General features: G+C 51.5%; 1 protein-coding gene across 1 annotated transcript in view; it reads right to left on the bottom strand.

Annotated features, from left to right (window-relative positions):
* Positions 1-18,233, bottom strand: part of Col5a1 (collagen type V alpha 1 chain) — a 154,160-nt gene that overhangs the window by 41,020 nt on the left and 94,907 nt on the right. The window contains 9 exon segments of the mRNA XM_036184070.1: positions 710-763; positions 888-932; positions 4,338-4,391; positions 6,423-6,476; positions 7,213-7,320; positions 9,624-9,677; positions 11,327-11,371; positions 15,159-15,212; positions 15,701-15,745. Coding sequence (XP_036039963.1) covers positions 710-763; positions 888-932; positions 4,338-4,391; positions 6,423-6,476; positions 7,213-7,320; positions 9,624-9,677; positions 11,327-11,371; positions 15,159-15,212; positions 15,701-15,745 — 513 coding nt within the window.

Genomic DNA, 18,233 nt, shown 5'->3' on the forward strand with positions numbered 1-18,233 from the left:
CCTCTCAGCAAGATACCCTTAGGGATTTTTTAAAACTTATTTTTATGTGTATCAATGTTGTTTTGCCTGCATGCAAGTCTGTGTGTCAGATGCATGCCTGGTGTCTGCAAAGACAGTATCAGATACCCTGGAAGTTGAGTTCCAGATAATTTTGTGCCACCATGTGGATGCTGGGAACCAAGCCTTGGCCCTCTGTGAGAGCAACAGATGCTCTCAAACACTGCGGTGCCTGTCGCTTGGTCCCTTTATTTCTGGATTTTCACTGGTTAGAACTGGGCAGCATGCCATGCATGGCTTTCACCACCTCAGAATAATGAGTCCTGGCAGTGGTCGCTCCAGCTTGTGCCTGCACCAGAAAGAACCTTCTAGTAAAGATCTCTACAGTTCCCTGCACCTTTACCAGAAAAGAAATAAGGCTTCCCCACCAGAACTGGGCGGGGCTCTGCTAGCCTGGCTTCTGGGGGTCTGAAGTTCCTATGTGTGAGAGCTGTCTTAACTATGTCTGTCGTGGATCTCCTTAGGGTCACTGTTAGTCATGTGGTCCAACTCACAAAGCGTGCCGAAGGCTGCTGGAGGCCATGCCTCCCTTTAATGCTATTCAAGAAAACTGTTCTTTTTGTTGTTTCATGAAAAGACCACAGACCACCCACGGATGATCTCCGTAATACGAAGCTACAGTTCTTATGCCCCAGAAGGACCATGTACATACCTTAGGGCCAGGCTTCCCTGTGATGCCCCGCGGGCCTCTTTCGCCCCTTGGACCCTGAACCGATGAACAGAGAGAAGAAAAGCCAGTTAGCTCAGAGGCCCCAGATTCACAGAGCCTGCCCACCCACACCCCAGATGCTCAGTTTGTACAGAGTGGCCCTAGGCCACAGGAGCATTACCGTTGGGCCTCGCTGTCCCCGAGGTCCTGGCTTTCCAGGGGTCCCCTACAAACAGAGAACAGGATGTCAGTGACACTGGGCATAGACGGCCCTGCTTGGCAGGCTGTCCTCCCTGAGTTAACAAGAGATGTCAAGAACCCAGAATGAGGCCAGGAAGGGCCTAGCTGGGATGAATGGGAAAGTACAAGGCAGAAACATTGATGGGTAGTGTCTGTTACTTAGGTGGTTCACCTGCTCCCTCCCACGTCCCCCCTCCTCCCTCCCCTCCTCTCCTCTCCTCTCCTCTTAGTAGGCACAGAAATCATTACACGAAGAGAGAAGAAAGTCAACTCCTATCACACGTAATTTTCTTCCGCTACTGTTAAGAATATTAGGCATTAAATTTTCATCAGGCTCCGCGGGCGCGAAGGGAAGCTGCAATTTAACATATAAATCATATATCCAAGAGTCCCCGGCTTCTCTCGGAGTTCAGTCCTTTTGCTGTTGCTGATCTGCATTTTCCAAACCCCGGAAAGCAAATGCATGGCATTTGTTTTCTGTTTTCTACCATAGCGAGGATATAATGGCCCACAAGCGCAGTTTACCCACAGCACACAGAGGTAATGGATTGAGCACAGAGGCTCTGGCACTCTGAGGTTCATCCTGGGTTTATCCCGGTCTCTACCAACAGAGCCAATTCGATCTATAAGCTGAAGCCATAGAATGAGTCTCTCCTTAGCATTTTCCACTTGCTCACTATCAGAAGCAAAAGAGTCTCCCGTTTTGAAAGGCATTTAATGAAACAAATCATAGCAAATGAATTATGGTTTTTTTCCCTTAACAACACATGCATTCCTGTTACAATGCTTCAGCTCTGTGCCAACATTCTTTGGCTGCAGGTAAATATTTGCATATGAAAATTAAGTAAGACATCGGCTGTCTTCTGATGTGTGTGCCCGTATTGACAGTGTAACCAGCTCTGACTCATCTGGGTATGTCATCCAGGCTGGACTGCCAGCACCGATGTCCCTCTCCCACTTCCTGAAATCACACTCCATCCCATCTGACCTTGCAGCATTCCTGGCTCCCGGGTGCAGCCTGCCCTGATGGTACCTGAGCATCTAGGCACACAAGCATTGGCAGGAGGCAAAGAAGTCTCTACGCAGCTTCCATCTGGGCCCTGGGGTAGCAAGGTGCTCAGCAGGGTGTGTGGTAATCTAACCCTCAGTAGAGCTTGGCCTGGTGACTGGAGGTGCTGATCGAAGCATACATCCAAGACTCCCTCAAAAATTAATTGTTTGGGTGTACCTGGCCTCTAGACCCTGCTAGGAAAGAATAGGAGGTCCCTGAAATGACTTTGCCTACAGCAAATGGCCTTTTCTGGAGCACAAGGACAAGCTGAAGTATGAAAAGTCTTGAATTTGCTCAGCGGGGCCTTCCTCTCCTGGGATGCCTCCAAGGAGCGGTGTACAGTCTCATCCTAAGACACGGCTTTGCTTGTGGCGTGGCTCTGCCTTGGTCTGCAGCTGGCTGGTTGATGCAGTGTTACTTCTGATGGTTTCCCACTTTTCCTCCCACTGACAGGCAGACACCAGCCACTAGCTTTGCTGAAGCCATCTCTAGTAACCAAGGACTGGGGTGTATGGGTAGCGCTTGGGTGAGTGGCAAACACATACACATGCTGTAAACGCAGCCTGGCATCCCACGCTAGAGGTGGCCTGCTGACCTGATCATCTGCAAGCAGAGCAGGACTCCAGGGTACAGCCCAGACCCACCCCCTTCACAGTACTCAGCCCCTTCTTGATCATCTCCCACATGGGACCAGAACTACTTCAAAAATCTCCCCAGAGTTACTACCCCATGACTAAACTCTGGCTACCTTGGGATAAAGACCCACCCCGAGGCACTGCAGAGGCAAGGCTTCCACAGCCTCCACCAGCCCCAGGCATAGCCCTGGGCTCAGCTACACCAGCTTCTCTAAGCGGTTCTGCCCCCACCCCTTTCTGGTCTTAGCAGGAACATCTCTGCCTCCTGGTAGTACCCGGGTCTAGGGGCTCGGTTTATCCTTCCTTGCATGCTCATTACCCTTGAGCACTGGTTACTGGCTGCTCCTTATCTTGCTCAGTCACTGGAGCATCCCCTGCCTGGTAAGCTCTAAGCTTAGCAAGGGCTTAGGAGACGTGCAGTGCAAGCAAATGAACTGCCTTCTGTGAAGCCCATGTGACTCAGGGGTCCACAGTAACAGGACAACACAACCTGAACCCTGGGGTTGGCGTTAATTCAGGATACAAGTCTGCACCAGAAGCTGGTTGCAAGACCAGCCCAGCCTCTAGCCTCCATGGACAGCTGGGAAAGTCAGTCACATCTAGTGGTCCAAGGACACTTAGGCAAAGCAACAGCCCTTGGGCTTTCCATCCTATGACAGCAGCATCTTCCACACCTGTGAGACCCTAGCCTCACAGGGAATATGTCCAAATATGCCAGGGGACAACCCTTCCCACAAACACTAGTCAGGTGATTCTAGATAGAGGGTATGACTGAGAAGAGAAGGATAGATGATAGATGATAGACAAGCAGACAGATAGATGGGCAGAAAGAACATAGAAGATATGTAGAAAAATAGAAAGATGATAAAGGGACCACATGAGAAAGAGGCGATGGTGGCAGTAGATAGCCTCCACCCTGTGAGCTCGCTCTCAGGACAGCCCTGCTTTCTGAATTGTGAGGCTGGTGACCACTGGCTTGTTCACATGGTCTCATATCCTGAAGTCATTCTCCTGGTTTTCAAGAGCACATCAACTCTGCTTTACACATGACATGCTGATGAAGCAATGTCCTGCTGAAAGAAGCCAGTCAGGAGCACTCTATTCTGTGTCCCCAACCACAATGGCCTCTCTGTCCCCTGGATGCCCAAGGCCCAAGTTGACCATCAAACTCTACCTCCCAACTGGCAATGCTCAGGGTCTGAGACGTCACCCAGTGACGTCCAGGAGGGCTTCTACAGGGAAGGCTTGAGCCAACAAGGACATCACAGAAGGTGTGGGGGTGTGGCTCCCCTAGGTCAGCCCTCAAGATACCTCTGTGAGGAGGACAACAGAGGGAACCCAATGGTATCATGCCCTGTCCTGTACTTAGAACCAGGGTAACTTCCAACAGGGACTGTAGGTCTGGGTGACACTGCACTCAGGGAGACAGGAAAGTCTCTCAGGAGGAAGAGAATCTGGAGGTGCCCCAAGAGCTTCCCGACTCCTGTCCATCAGAAAGCCCCATTTCCCAGCACGCTCTTTCTTCTTACCATTGCCCCTTCCAATCATGGTGCCTCCATAACTGAAAGTTAAAGAAAGGCCTAGAGCTCAAGGTCAGCTACCTCTGAAAAAGTGGTTTTGATAACAAATGGGGAAAAACCAACAGAGCGTCGACTGGAGAGCCAACACCTGCACACCAAGACAGCCAAGCAACTGCCATCCTTACCCTGCCGCCCTTCTCTCCGTTGGCACCCGGGAAGCCAGGGAATCCAATAGAGCCCTGCAAGACAGTTAAGGGGGGATGAAACAAGACCACCAAGTCAGGAGCAAGGACCGCACTATCATGCCCACCAGGACAAGTTCCTGTTACTGGTCACACCCCTTCCTTACCCACTGATCGAATCTGCTTTGTACCCAAATGACCTAGGTAGCTACCCTACCCATCCACTCATGGAATACCCACCCAGATAACCACCCTACCCATCCACCCATGAATACCACCCAGGCCCCCCCACCATGGAATACCCACCCAGATAACCACCCTACCCATCCACCCATGGAATACCCACCCAGCTAGCCACCCTACTCATCCACTCATGGAATACCCACCCAGCTAGCCACCCTACCCATCCACCCATGGAATACCCACCCAGCTAGCCACCCTACCCATCCACTCATGGAATACCCACCCAGATAGCCACCCTACCCATCCACCCATGGAATACCCATTCACCCATTGTTTTACTCTCCTATCATCCATTTGTCTAGCCACCTGCCTGCCCCCCATTCAACACCCATCTACCACTCAATATTTCCTGAGCATTCTCTAGACTCCAAATCTAAAACCCAAAGTTAAGTCCTAGTATATTCCATCTTGCTCCCCACATAGAGACTGTGCATTGTGAGCTGATGTTTTGGGGAATAGGAGAACATGTGTGGCTGAGGTACCCTGGAAATGGGGGTTGCATCTTTCAGCTCTGTTCACTGGTCCTGTTGTCATACTTTGTAATCTGTCCATAATACCTTAACTAAAGCATGATGGTTTGCAAGGTCAGAAATGGACACAAATCCAGGCATAGATGTAAGAACAGGCCAAATATGGCTCTCAAGACTTCAGTGTGCCAAGCATCCAAACCCCCTCTATATACAAAAAGATGACACAGGGGTTCCCCAGGACATACCCAGGGCAGCCCACTGTGCACCAATGCAGGTGTTGTCTACAGCCCTTTGTGAGTCTCTGCCCTCTGGGTGGCCTGACATCCTGACTTGAGCACATTCCTATTCCAGGAAGTCTGCTTGTTTCTATGCTTTGCAGTCCTCTATGTCCACCTGGCCACCCAGGCAGGAGGTTGAAACAGGGGGACCTGGGGTGGATGACATAGAACTCCCAGGCCACTGTGCAGCCCATTGCTACATCAAGTCACACAACCCAAGGACAGAGTTTCAGATCCTGCTTTCTCGTGCCCCCAGAGCTGCCAGCGCCGAGTCACATCCCACCCTCCCCTCTCTCAAATGTCTCCACTCCTTATCTCTCCTCCTGAGACAAGTACCTGAAAAGAGGAAGGAAAATGTGCCCAGGAGCCCATCCCCCAACACTGGGGTGGATAGCTCCAGGTGGCAGATACACTGTAGTCACATCTAAGGGACACACTCCTGCAGGCTGGATGTGTGTTCACACGGAGTGGACGGAAGGACAGGACACTAGTTGCCCATGCAGCCCGCCCTCCTTTGGTTGACAGGCCCTGGCTCTTGTGAGTCAGACAGTGAGCTAGCAGGCAGCAGAAGGGCAGGGATGCTAATCTGGGGCGGGCTGGCTGAGGGCTGCTAACCAGGTCTCCAGGGTAGCCAGCAGTTATTGTTTAAGGAGGAACCATGAATAATCAAATGTGGGATGAGAGGAAAATAATGTTCACACTGATTTCCAAAGCCTTTAGGACCTGTTCCACTTAAGCCTGAACATTACTGCAGATAAGACAGTGGTTGTCTCTGCTCCAATACAAACAGTCTCCAAACTTCCAAATAAAGTGATGTGGATAAGTCAGGGGGCTAGGCACCCCCAACAGGCCACCAGGCCCCAGAACTGGCCCCAAGGCTGGGATAGTTTCTGTCCCCTTCCCTGAAAGGCTCAACTCATTGTCCAAGTGCTTTCTGTGAGCCTGATCAAAGGCTGCCTGGGGACTACAAGATCATGGTGAACATATTGTTCTACTATGGCCATGCAGAAGTGGAAAATGGATGAGGGGGTTTAGAGTGTGTGGGGTGCCACATGGGATGGTGCCTGCCAGGACATACTTAGCAGGACTTAAATTACCTTTGGCCCTTGTCTTCCTGGGTACCCTGGTAATCCTGGTACTCCGAGCTTTCCCTAGGAGCAGAAAAAAAGACTCATAAATCACAAACATGACTTTCTACTCAACCTTGTTCTCTGAGCAGAGAACACTGGCGTATTCTGAGAGGGGCTAGGGCAGGTTGGAAGGGTATGGTCGGCATACAGAGGCAACTGGATCTCCGCCTGGAACTGAGTGGGTCTCTAAGCCCTACCCTACCAGCATGCCTGGAAAGCCAAACACCAAGCAAAGGGATGGATAACATGGCCAGGAGGAAGAATGGTCTTATCTGTGGGGGTTCTGAACCCTCTGTAAGAGTTCTAGCCCAGGGCCAGATGGAGTGGGAGGCTTGAGTCCTCCTGTGTCCCCTCCTCCTCAGGTTACTGGGGACAAGGTGTAGGAGGGTACTGCTGGTACAGGGCAGACTAGAGACAGGTGCCTACTGGAGCCTCATGCACATGCCAGGCTGTCATACTGCAGTTAGGACATTCTGTCACTCCCAAAGTGGAGACAAGACTTGATAGGGATGTGTGCTCATGTGTGGCTGGTCAGGTCCCCAAGCTTTGCCTCCAAGGTGTGGTGGGGGGCTCAGAAGGGGAACTTGGAACAGGAAAAGGACCAGTGGATACACACACACACACACACACACACACAGAGAGAGAGAGAGAGAGAGGTGACAAAGGCTGGGATGATGGGCATGGGCTATTCAGGAGTCCCACTACCTATCTGGTACTCAGAGCCCTCGAGGCATAGTTAAGCGCTGTGAACACGAACCTTCTCCCCAGTGGGTCCCAGAGGACCAGGATCACCATTGGGACCACCACGACCCTTTGGACCTTCAGGACCATCTTCTCCTCGAGGACCAGGTGGGCCGATCTCCCCCTGCAATCAAAAAAGATGAGGTGAAGGAGACTCTTCCCAGTCTCCACTCCCAACTGATGCCTCCCACCGTCCTGGGGTAGGGCTGCCAAGCAGGCATGCTGTGTGAGAACTGGGCTTGCCTGGCCTTTCTCTGCAAACTAGTGGTAAATCCAAGGTACAGCTGAACCGCTGTCACCCCTCTGCACCGAGTGCCACTCTGGCTTCCATCTCTGCTCCCTGACTCCCCTGTCTAGTTCAGTGACTCCTGGCGAAAATAACTGGTTAGCAATAGTAGCTGCAACTCGCTCTGTCCCTGCATTAGTTGGGGTTCTCTAGAGGAACAGTAATCTTTCCAGGCCATGCCCTTAAAGGCCCACCCAGAGGTGTGTCTCCTAGTTGATCCCAACCAAACCAACACAGTCTTCAAATTCACCTTCTTCTGAAGCCTCAGGAGGCATCAAGGTGGACCTCTCCCCAACTGGACAGTGATCTGGCTATAACCCACCCCCAGGAGACCCAGGGTGCACACCAGAGACTTCATCCAGTGATCCTAGTTGCTGGTATGAAGTCTACATCCAGACAAAGAATACCCACTCAGGCTGCAGAAGCACTGTGGCCATCTCCAAATAGGTACCCTGGAGCTCTTAGTGGCCTGTGCATGAGTCCTCTGACTCGCTGCTTCCAAGAGCAGCTGCAGACAGATGGACGACCCACACACATCAAAGCACAGACTGCTCAGAGACAGACAACTGCAGGGTGCTCATTCAACCTACCAATCCTTAAGGTATCCCCACCTGAGCACCTACAGAAAGCCCAGCGCAAGGCTCGAGGGAAACAAAGCCATAGCACTCGCTCCCTCAACTCACCCTTGTCTGCTGAAATCTGAACTGTGCTCCCAGGAAGTATCTTTTGTGTGACTCATTGTCTGTCTGTCTGTCTGTCTATCTATCTATCTATCTGTCTGTCTGTCTGTCTGTCTGTCTGCCTATCTATCTATCTATCTATCTATCTATCTATCTATCTATCTATCATTTATCTATCCACCATTTATCTCCTACCTCTATCTCATCTCCAAGGTCTCTCAAACTCATGCCTGTCCTCCTGCCTTGTCACACACCACCACACCTGTGCCTCAGTCAGTGGACTCTAATTGTGTGTGCCAAGACATCCCAGAGGAGGAGTCAAAGGGGTTCCTGCTGTTGACTTAGGGTGGCCCCTCAGCTGAGGCATGAAGAACCTTCATCTGGAGGAGGCCTGGGGCAGCCACCTTCAGTAGCAGCATAATGGGACACCAAATCCTTATTCTATTCTCCTCCTCTGACAGATTTGCAGGTGGTTTCTGCCATTCTCTGTCAGGTTGCGGCGACACGTGTCAAGTGTATAGGCTCTCTTGTTCCAGAATGTTAGCCAAAGGCAACTTTGGGGCCCATTCGGGGATAATTACAGAAGTGGACAACAGGCCTGGATTAGCCAATAGACAATACTTGTGTGTGTACAACAGCTGGGCTACCCGGAGCACAGTGCGTCACCTGCTGCCAGGCTCTGGCTCATTCTGAAGTTGTGGGGGAACTTCTCAGCAGGAGCTAGCAGGTGGATCTAAAGGTCACCGCCTAGAAACCGCCTCAGTGCCACTGTTAAAACCTGGTTCATTGTGCTCGCTGTGCTAGGCACCCCCACCTGAGCAAACCATGCCCTCTTCTGCACCGACAGCTTTCTCGGGAACTGGGGTGAGCAACTCATCAGAAGGCGGTCAGGCTGTGGGGACTTCATCCACTGCCCAGCACAAAACTGCAGGGGACTGGGGTTGCATGGGCTTCAAGAGAGACCTGGGTGCCCCCTGGGGACCAGGATGGGACGTCCAGGAGCTCAGCAGAGACTGCAGACCCTCAATAGGGTATGGTCCTGCTGACCATCTGCCTTATCTTGGGCAGTGGCTTGCTTTCGGGCTTGTCTGGATGGTTTCCATTTCCCCCTCATATTTCCTCTTTCTGGGGTTGCTCACCATCCTCTGGAGTCAAATTTTTCTGTAATCCAGGGACCTCTGTCCTTACTAAGCTACACCCAGGGTAGAATACCTGTGACCACAGTTGTCCTTGGGGTTAACACAGCTCTGGCTTTGGAGTGGGAACTGAGGAGCAGTCTAAAGAGCACATGCCCTGCCACCCCCCAGCTCCAGATACTCTGTCCTCCGACCAAGGTCTTGCAGAAGTGTTATCTTCTTTCTGATAAGCTGCTCTGTGCTCCCCTAAACCCATAGCTTTCATACAGGTCCCCAGACCCACTCTACTTGTCCCTGGCCCAAATTCTAGGCCCACAACACTCACCCGGTCACCCTTTATTCCCATGTCGCCTTTAAAGCCAGGGAAGCCGTCTTCACCCTGAGCATAGACAAGAAAATACATCAGCCTTCAGAGAAGAACTCCACTCCACAGCATCACTGTCCACTGCACAACGCAGTGCCCCAAGCCCAGGCTAGAAGCAGGAGAGTGCTATACAGGGAGGAAGCTTCGTACCTGCACAGAATGAGGCATGTGGACACCTGGCCTCTTACCCAGCCCCAAGGCCCCTGCCACAGTATGCATGACATACCAGGGCCATAGGTTCTCAGACATCCTTTCTCCCTAGAACCATCCCAGTCTGCTTTCCTGGGCCCCTTGGTACATCCCAGGAACTTTCCTGGCAAGGCAGTGTCCCATGGAACCCAGTCACATCTTCCCATGCAGTTCTGTCTCACGAGGACAAGACAAAGTAAAGCAGTGAAGCTAGGACTCTAGGAACACTCCTCAAAAAGGTAGAGGCCCTCCAGTCATAGAGCCTCCCAACAGGATGGGAATTCTGGGACACAGGGCTTGGAAAGTCCTTGACAAGGGCAGGGGGATCTGCTCCTAAGGGAATTTGCCTTTCACTAAAGCCCTAGAAGATACACATAGAGGTGTTCTTGGCTGAATTGTTCAGAAGATACAGCCATTCCTCAAAGAGGCCTAGGGTTCTACCCTATGGAGGTGCTTTGGAAGGGGTAGGGAATGAAAGGCCTCCTGGCCTGCCCAAAGGGTATCTGGCTGGTTAGTTAACACCCAGACATGAGGTAGATGACACAGATATTGTGCTGTTCCCACCACAGCCCTTGTAGTAGTACTCTCTAGAGAACAGATTTCAGGTTAGCAGATCACTCAGGAAAGAAGGCAAAAATATCCACGGGTGTCCTGTGAGAAGCAGTAGCATGCACACCGGTAAGCACAGGCACTTGAGCTGAGGCTTGGCAGGCCCTGCTCTCACAGCCTTCAGACCCCAGTATCCCAGGGAGCTCCACAGCCTGCCACAAAGGGCAACACACCCGCTAACGACAGCAGAATGGCAAGGGAGTGCCCAATAGGATGGAGCTCAAGATGGGCAGGTCATCCAAGTGCCAGGCCTCCTACCACCAAATGGAACAGACAGAAGTGGCTGGCTGCACAGTTTCGTGAGGCTCAGGATGTCTCATCTGCCAGGGGCACTGGGCACGCTGACTCGATGGCATTCAGAGTCATTAGTTAGCTTTGCATTAACCAATGATGATCCACAGAGGCCTGATAGGCAGCCTTGACCATGGCAGTACCACACTCTGAAATGTGGCTTATAAGAGAGTGTGAATAGTCACTGGGCTGGACATGTCTTCACAGGTCCCTGCTCTGAGCCCTGAGATTGGACTGTAAACCTGGCCTGGATGGACTCTGGATGGAACGCTGGGCTTCTCAGGTAATAACACTGACAACTGACACCATGAGGACTGCACCTGTGATGGACTCACAGGGAGAGACTTGGGGGAGGGAGGGATGTGAAGACAGCACTGTGGCCATCTTAGGGCCTCATGCTCTGGGCCAGAGCAGGAGATACTGACAGTACCATGGTCCTCGGCAGCTCCTTTCTACTTTTACAGACAAGTGAGCTTCCTTCAGGGAAACATCAATTCCCCTCCACATTTAGGGAAAACCCCAATGGGTCTCGTATCACACTGAGCCAGCCCACCCTCAAGGGGACAGACCCTTACCTTCTCGCCTTTGGTACCCTTCAGACCTCGGATGCCATCTGCCCCCTGTGCAGGCAAGAAGAGAGAATGATTACCAACACACAAGGCCCGGGGGCAGGGGTCAAGGGAACAGCTCCCACAGGTGGTATGTACCAGCCTCAGATGAGCCCTTATCCAACACATCCCCCATCTCCGGAGGGAAAGGCCTTTCCTGTGCTCACATTGATTGGCAGGGGCTCACGTGAGGCCCCCAGTGTCCTTCATTCCTACAGTGGCCTTTGAATCCTCTTTCTATGCAAACATCCAAACCTCTCCCTGGCCAATTGCTCAAAGGTCTGGTTTTGCCTTTCCAAGGACCCAAACCCCTCTACACTTTCCTATGCTAACATGCCTGTCTGTTCTAGAAACAGTCCCTCAACCCTGCAGCTAGGAAGAACTCAATGCAGGCAAGCAGGTTAAGATCCTGACTCTGTTCTATGGCCTCTGAGGATGTCCCAGTCTTCTGTGTGCCTCGGTTTCCTTACCTGGAAGTGGACTGATGAGGACCCTAGCTTTGTGACCAGTGCATACTGGGCATCCAGTAGACAGCAGTTGTGCCCCATCTGTCTGTGTTAATTCTGCTTTATCATTGAAAGGCGACACGGTATTACATCAACTAATGTTACAAGGACTGTGGCTGTCCTCCGCCCAGGGTGGACACAGCTCTAAGGACACGGACCACGCCCCTTTTCTCCCATTCTCAATGGACCCAGTGCCTCTGCTGATGGAAGTGAAACTGTGAGACCTAGTGACAGATGCAGCCACATCCTCACAGTCCATGACTTTGCGCTTAGACCTCTGAAAGGGGTGACATTTACCTACATGGACTCACTATTGACTCCAGTATCTGCCTCAAGTCACCTTTGCATAGGACCCCAGAGGAGCCACATGGCCCAGTTCTTCTGGTTGAGGCTGCAGCCTGGGCCTGAACTACCTTCTGGACCCAGGGGCCACCAGCTGCCCTCTGCTGACTAGATCTACACAGAGCTTGGTAGTTCTACGCCTTCTGTTGGGGCTGGGAAGAGCTTTAGAATAAAGGGTAGAGACACACAAACTCAGGAGCCTGGGCTGTGGCCTGTGCCTTGACAGGGGAACCTAAGAGCTATAAACCAGGAGCACAGGTGTCATGAAAGCTTAACCACTGGAGGGAGGGAGTGCTTGGAGCATCAGGAGACAAGTCCATTGTTGGCAACATCCCTACTCAGTATCCCATGATGCTTGACTTGGGATGTAGAATTAATGGACAGCCATGGAGCAGGGAGAATCTGGGTGGCAGCTGGGTCAGAGCAATTCTTGTTCATAGATCACTCATCCTGACACTGGACAAATAGATGAGGGTTGACGTGGAGGTTCCCAATCTGTTAGGACAGCAGGCCCTGGCCCTTGGTGGCTACTATAGATGGTCCTGGAGCATGGATGCTGACTCTAGGGAGTCTGTTCTGTGCTTGCTCAAACGTGAATTAATGGTGGACAGAACTGAAAAATGCAGGGGGCCCAGAGTAGACATGGAGACATCTGACATACACCTGTCCACACACAGTCTGTGAGCAGCCTTGACCTAAACACCCAAGCAACAGGAGTTTAAAACATCTGTGGTCCAAAGAACCCAGAAAGGCACAATGTGCCCTGTCTGGCCAGCTGCCTTGGAGCTCATGGTCTCTGAACACTTTTCTTTTCCTGAGATACCTTCTGGGTATCTCGAAGTCCCCAAAGAAGAAGACAGTTGCTGGGCTGTTCAGGTGGCTGTTCAAGCCCCACCCACCCTCTCACTCTTCCAGGCACATCCATGGAGGGGAGAAACAGAATCACAAGATCCTGTCAGAGATGAACTCTCAGGCCCAGCCCTGCTGGCACAGACTTGTAATCCAAACTGCTCCCAAGGCTTAAGCAGGATCCTGAGTTTAAGACCAGCCACCTAGGCAGCTTAGTGAGAGTCTGCCTCAAAACCAAAAGTGAAAGTGGGGGGGGGGGAGCCTGGGGACTTAGCTCGGTGGTGGAGTGCTCATCAGAGGCCCTGAGTTCATCTCTTAGAAGGGGAGGAGGTGGGCGGAGTCCGCTAGCTCCACCTGCCTTCAGAGGCTGCAGTGAGAAGATCCAGGCTGTGAAGCAGGAAGCGGCTCTGACCAAATGATGAACCTACTTGCTCCTTGACCTTGGACCTCCAGCCTCTACTTCAAAACCCCTAATCACGGAATTTCTCTTGCAGCAGACAGATAATCCACAGCAGAACCCTTTCTCAGGGAGAAGTTAAGGTGGGAAACGACCAGATCTCCCTAGCCAAGGAACTACCCTAATAGTGACAGCTAGCACCTCACCTCTGCTGTGTCCATGGGCCTGGAACTCACTAGGTGGCCAGGAGCAGGAGCATCTATTCCTCTCTTGAAAATTGTCTTAAATCTTGCTTTTCCCTGTGCTTCCAAGTCTGACTGGAATGCTCATGTCATGAGTGAATTTTAATCAGATAGATAGATAAGAGCATTCCCCATAAACATTTTAAAGTAAACACCTTTCAGCTTGCACAGGAAGCCTTATGCAATTAGCATGTATAGGAGCTGCCAAAGGCTCAGGGTAGGCAACAGGAATTTGTAAGATAAACACGCATGGAGCTCCCATAATCAGCAGTGCTGCTCAATTATCCCCCTTACAGGATTTACTAGGCATTCTGCTGGGAAAAGCATGCTGACAGAGGAACCTGACCAACCTACAGCTGCTGTCCTTAAGAGGTCGCTCTTGAGAGATGTCCCTGTTTCTGAGACATGGAAGCAGGGCCATTTGGGTTCAAGTCTAGACTGGGGTACCATGCTTGGTGAGATCCTGCATAGTCTCTGAACACTGAGGTCCTGAGTTCTCAACCCTCCCCCCTCCCCAGGGCAGCTGTGTAGTTTGGGTCTTCAGCAGTGCTGGACAGAGAGAAAGTGCCACAAAGTAGAAGGGTGATTGCAGCAGCCTTGATCATATTTCTATAAAGTCTTCAAACCTAAGAAGTCATTTTTGTGCCTGCGCTTGTGTACATGTGCACACTCACAGGGGCGCACCTGTGTTTCTTTTTATGTCGGGTTTGAAGGAAGGGATTGTTATCTTTTTTTGCCAGTGGGAAACCTGGAGCTTTGAGATGCTGCTAAGTCCCTGTTATGGGGGAAGAAAAGGCCCTGTCCACACTCATCTTCTACAGAGGAGTGTGCCTTCGCCCTGGGAACCTCGGAACTCAAGATTAAATCTTGCAGCTCAGAGCAAACACAGTTAGTGCTGAGGGGACAAAAGGGACGTTGCTCTCAATATTGCTCTGGCATTCTGTGTCCCTTAACAAGGTTCCGGGAATTTCTACCAGCAGAAACATGATTGTGAACAAATGGACATCTCCCATAAACCCTGGCTCCCGGGATTTGAGAGGGCATGCTGCTCTTTTCCCTTTTCCAACATGCCAGTGGCTCAAAGGACTGTTTCTGGGTTTCCCCCGGCTGGCCATGCCCCTGCTCCATGAGCTCTACCCCCTGGGAGAGGCTCCTGAGATCAGCCTGGTAGGACAAAAGGTAAACACTAGAGGATGGTCCAGTGCCGCCTGCTTCTTCACAGGCTGACTAGGAGCTAGTCCCTTGCTCTGTATCAGTCTGTCCCCTTGCTGGCAGGCTGTATTTTCACCTGCTCAGATCTGATGTCCAGGGTCCCAGCATCTGTACTGAACTGGGGAGCCAGGCCTCGCTAGAGTGACTGGTGTGGGGCTTAACCATAGAGGAACTTCCAGGAACCAGCCAGGGCCGTGCACCCATCCCACCCTGACTCCCAGGAAGACCTAGAGCTGTGCAGTCCCTCTTACCTTGACTCCTCGGGGACCTGGGTAGCCAATGGGACCCTGGGGGCCAGGAGGACCCTAAAACCAAAGGGAAGGAACATTAGCTACTTTCAAGTGTGAGCACCTGGGCATCCTCCATGAGACCCTGCAAAGCAGCTTTGTGGCATATGTAGGAAGCCCTGCCCGAGGTCCACACTGATACTGATGCTTATGATGGAGGAAGCTGGTGGTGCCTTTCAAAGAGCAAAATTGTCTGAGGACAATCAGATGCTGTGTCCAGTTCCAGGAGACCAGGAGGGTTTGGAAAAGAGATAGCCATGTAACATAAACCCAGCGCTGGGTTGAGAAAAGACAAAGAAACATGTCCCCATTCTAGGCACCTTGTGGCGAAGCAATTTTCAGCTGAGGGAAACAGGGGTATCCTGTTCAGGGAAATGACATCCTTCAACAGTCAAAAGACCTTCTCAATAACTGACCAGAGCTTACAATGCAGGCACTGTCCTCCACCCTGCCCGGGAGACCTAGTCAGAGACTGGCTGTGGGGGCAGGAGGCAGTGGGTACCTACCTGGCCTCCTTTCTCTCCTGGAGGACCTTCTTTGCCAGGGTGCCCCTGTCACAAGAGAGAAGGTCTTCATTAGTTAGCCACTTGCTCAGAAGGAGGCCACCTACCTGTGCAGTATTTATGTCGCAGTCCTCTAGCTCTGCCCAGGAAAATAAAAGAGATCAAAGATGTCTGGACAGGCAGTCAAGTTACTCCAGTCCCTGGACCTCGGCTGCTTCGTCTGAAAAGTGGGGAGAAGCAGTGTGGCCCTCCAGTTGGCTGATTATGGAAGGGTCATGAATGTGAGCTGAGGAGGTATATAGCTGCCACCCAGCCTGAGACCAGCCTACCCTCCAGGGCAGACTTCACAGACCACAGAGGAGATTATGCCACCACTCAAGGTCACACCAGCCAAAAGAACCTTCAGGATCAGAATCCCGAGTCCCCACGACCAGCAAGGGCCACATTGTTTGTCAAGCAACAGCAACTGGCTATTTGGGGAAACTGAGGGCAGATAGGCTAGAAAGAGGGCCATCTTGTCACCTGACTGAGTGCATTAGCACCCCAGTTTTTCTCAGTCACATTCCAGTGGGTCCCTGGGGCCTGGGAAACTAAGCCAAGGTGAGAGGTGGCCCTTCAGAGGCACCCAGAATGCAGCATAGGCTCTGTCTCACCAGGCTGACGCTGGGGTTAGAGCCCTAAGTTCACAAGCTGCAAGCCACAGGTAGAGAGGGAAGTGAAAAGATTGCCTATAGACATGAAATACCACCACCACCATTTTCCAGAAAACAGAGGCCAGGCAACGGAGGAGGGGCTCACTTCTACCTCTGGATACACTGAAACTATTGTGCGTGCTTGCCCTCTCTAGGCCCACGCTCCCTCTTGTGAACAATGACATGACAGACACATGTTCTAGCTTGAGTGGGTTAAAGATCTGGGGCCCTAGACACAGGCTCATCTCCTGGGGAACAGCTGACCATGTGCTCCTTTGCTTCTCTTAATAGATTTTTGCAAAGAGCTTAGCAAGTGGGTTAGGACACAAAGTTCCCCTGTGGGAGCCCAGTGAGCTTTGAGAAAAACGGAGGCACCCCTAGGTGCTCTGGCCCCAGGGACAAGCTGGACCAGCCCCTGCCTTACAGAAATGACAAACATGTTTAAGGCACCAGAGGCTCTTGGTTGACAACAAGGAGAGGGTGTCACCCCTCAGGGCAGCCAGAAGGGTAACTGTGGTCTTCATCTCTATGACCACCAGCCACAGACATGGATTTGCTCCAGAACCAGGGTGGGCGCGCGGGCACTACGGGAGGTCATATGCCAGGATCTCTGTGACACACGCAGTGAACCAGATGCCCTCTCTGTGTGCAACTTCTTCAGGGACGTGTGGGAGAGTGCACATGCTTACACCACAGAGGGCCTCAGAGACACCAGGGAGAGAGTCCTAGGCGCTCAGCAAGCGCCAAGCAGAGTGTGCCCAATAGGAGCTGGTGGGCATCATTGCTATGGCTGACCAGATGCCTTAGATGGGTATCGGCTGGGTTCTAGAGGGAAGTACCGCAGTGGGGAGGCCCAGGGTTCATGTTTCTAACCAGGAGGCTGAGGAGAATAGAGGAAACTTTAACACTGACAAATCGTCCTGCTGTGCAAGGCAAGGCTGTGTTCTCTCTGCCAGTGTTCATTTTCCCAATATCTTACAGTGAATGTTACTTTCATAATGGAAAAATAATAAAGCTTAAATTATTTGTATTTGATATTTTTCTGATTAAAAAAGTAATATATGTTCATTGAAGACAATTAGGAGAGAGGAAAAGGAAATTAAACTCCTCCACAGCCCACCATGCAGAGCCACGAGGCTGGTCGGGGGGCACAGGTTTCCCATCCATTTTCTCTGCATGTGTGCATATAAAGTGGGCCGGTATAATATGATCCGAATTTAATACTGGATCATGAGCACTTTCTCCAAATCTCGGATATTCATTCACATTTTATTTTTACTGGCTCCATTTACCCATCATTTTGCTGTGTGCTGTGGAGAATTAATCACATTTCAGGGCACTAGGTATGACTTGAAACTCCCCCTCTCTCCTCCTCCTTCCCTCTCTCCCCCTCTCCTCTCCCTTTCTCCCTCTCTCCCCCCATTTGTGTGCATGTCTGTGGGAGTGTATGTACATGTGTGTGACTGTGTGTAGAGTCCAGAGGTTGATAGCTGGTTCTTCTTCCATTGGTTCCCCACTCTAACTTTTAAAAAGGGGTTTCTCATTGAACCTAGAACTCTGATTCACTAAACTGGCTGGCTGGGAAGGCCTGGGGACCTTCTTGTCTCCTTTTTCTCAGCCCCCAAATTACAGACATGCACTGCTATGCCCAGCCTCTATGCATCCTGGGATAAACACTACTGACTGGGCCATCTCCCTGGCCTGTCAATCACTCTTTCTTCACAACCAAACTATACAGATACTAGAGAAAAACAGGCTCAGCACAAGCTGGCCTCTTCAAGGTTTATCAACAGTAAGCTGCTTTTGTAAGGCGAGCCATCCATCTTCCCTCCCTTCCAAACACA

This window comes from Onychomys torridus, chromosome 4 (genome assembly GCF_903995425.1).
Source record: "Onychomys torridus chromosome 4, mOncTor1.1, whole genome shotgun sequence".
NCBI classification, from domain to species: Eukaryota; Metazoa; Chordata; class Mammalia; order Rodentia; family Cricetidae; genus Onychomys; species Onychomys torridus.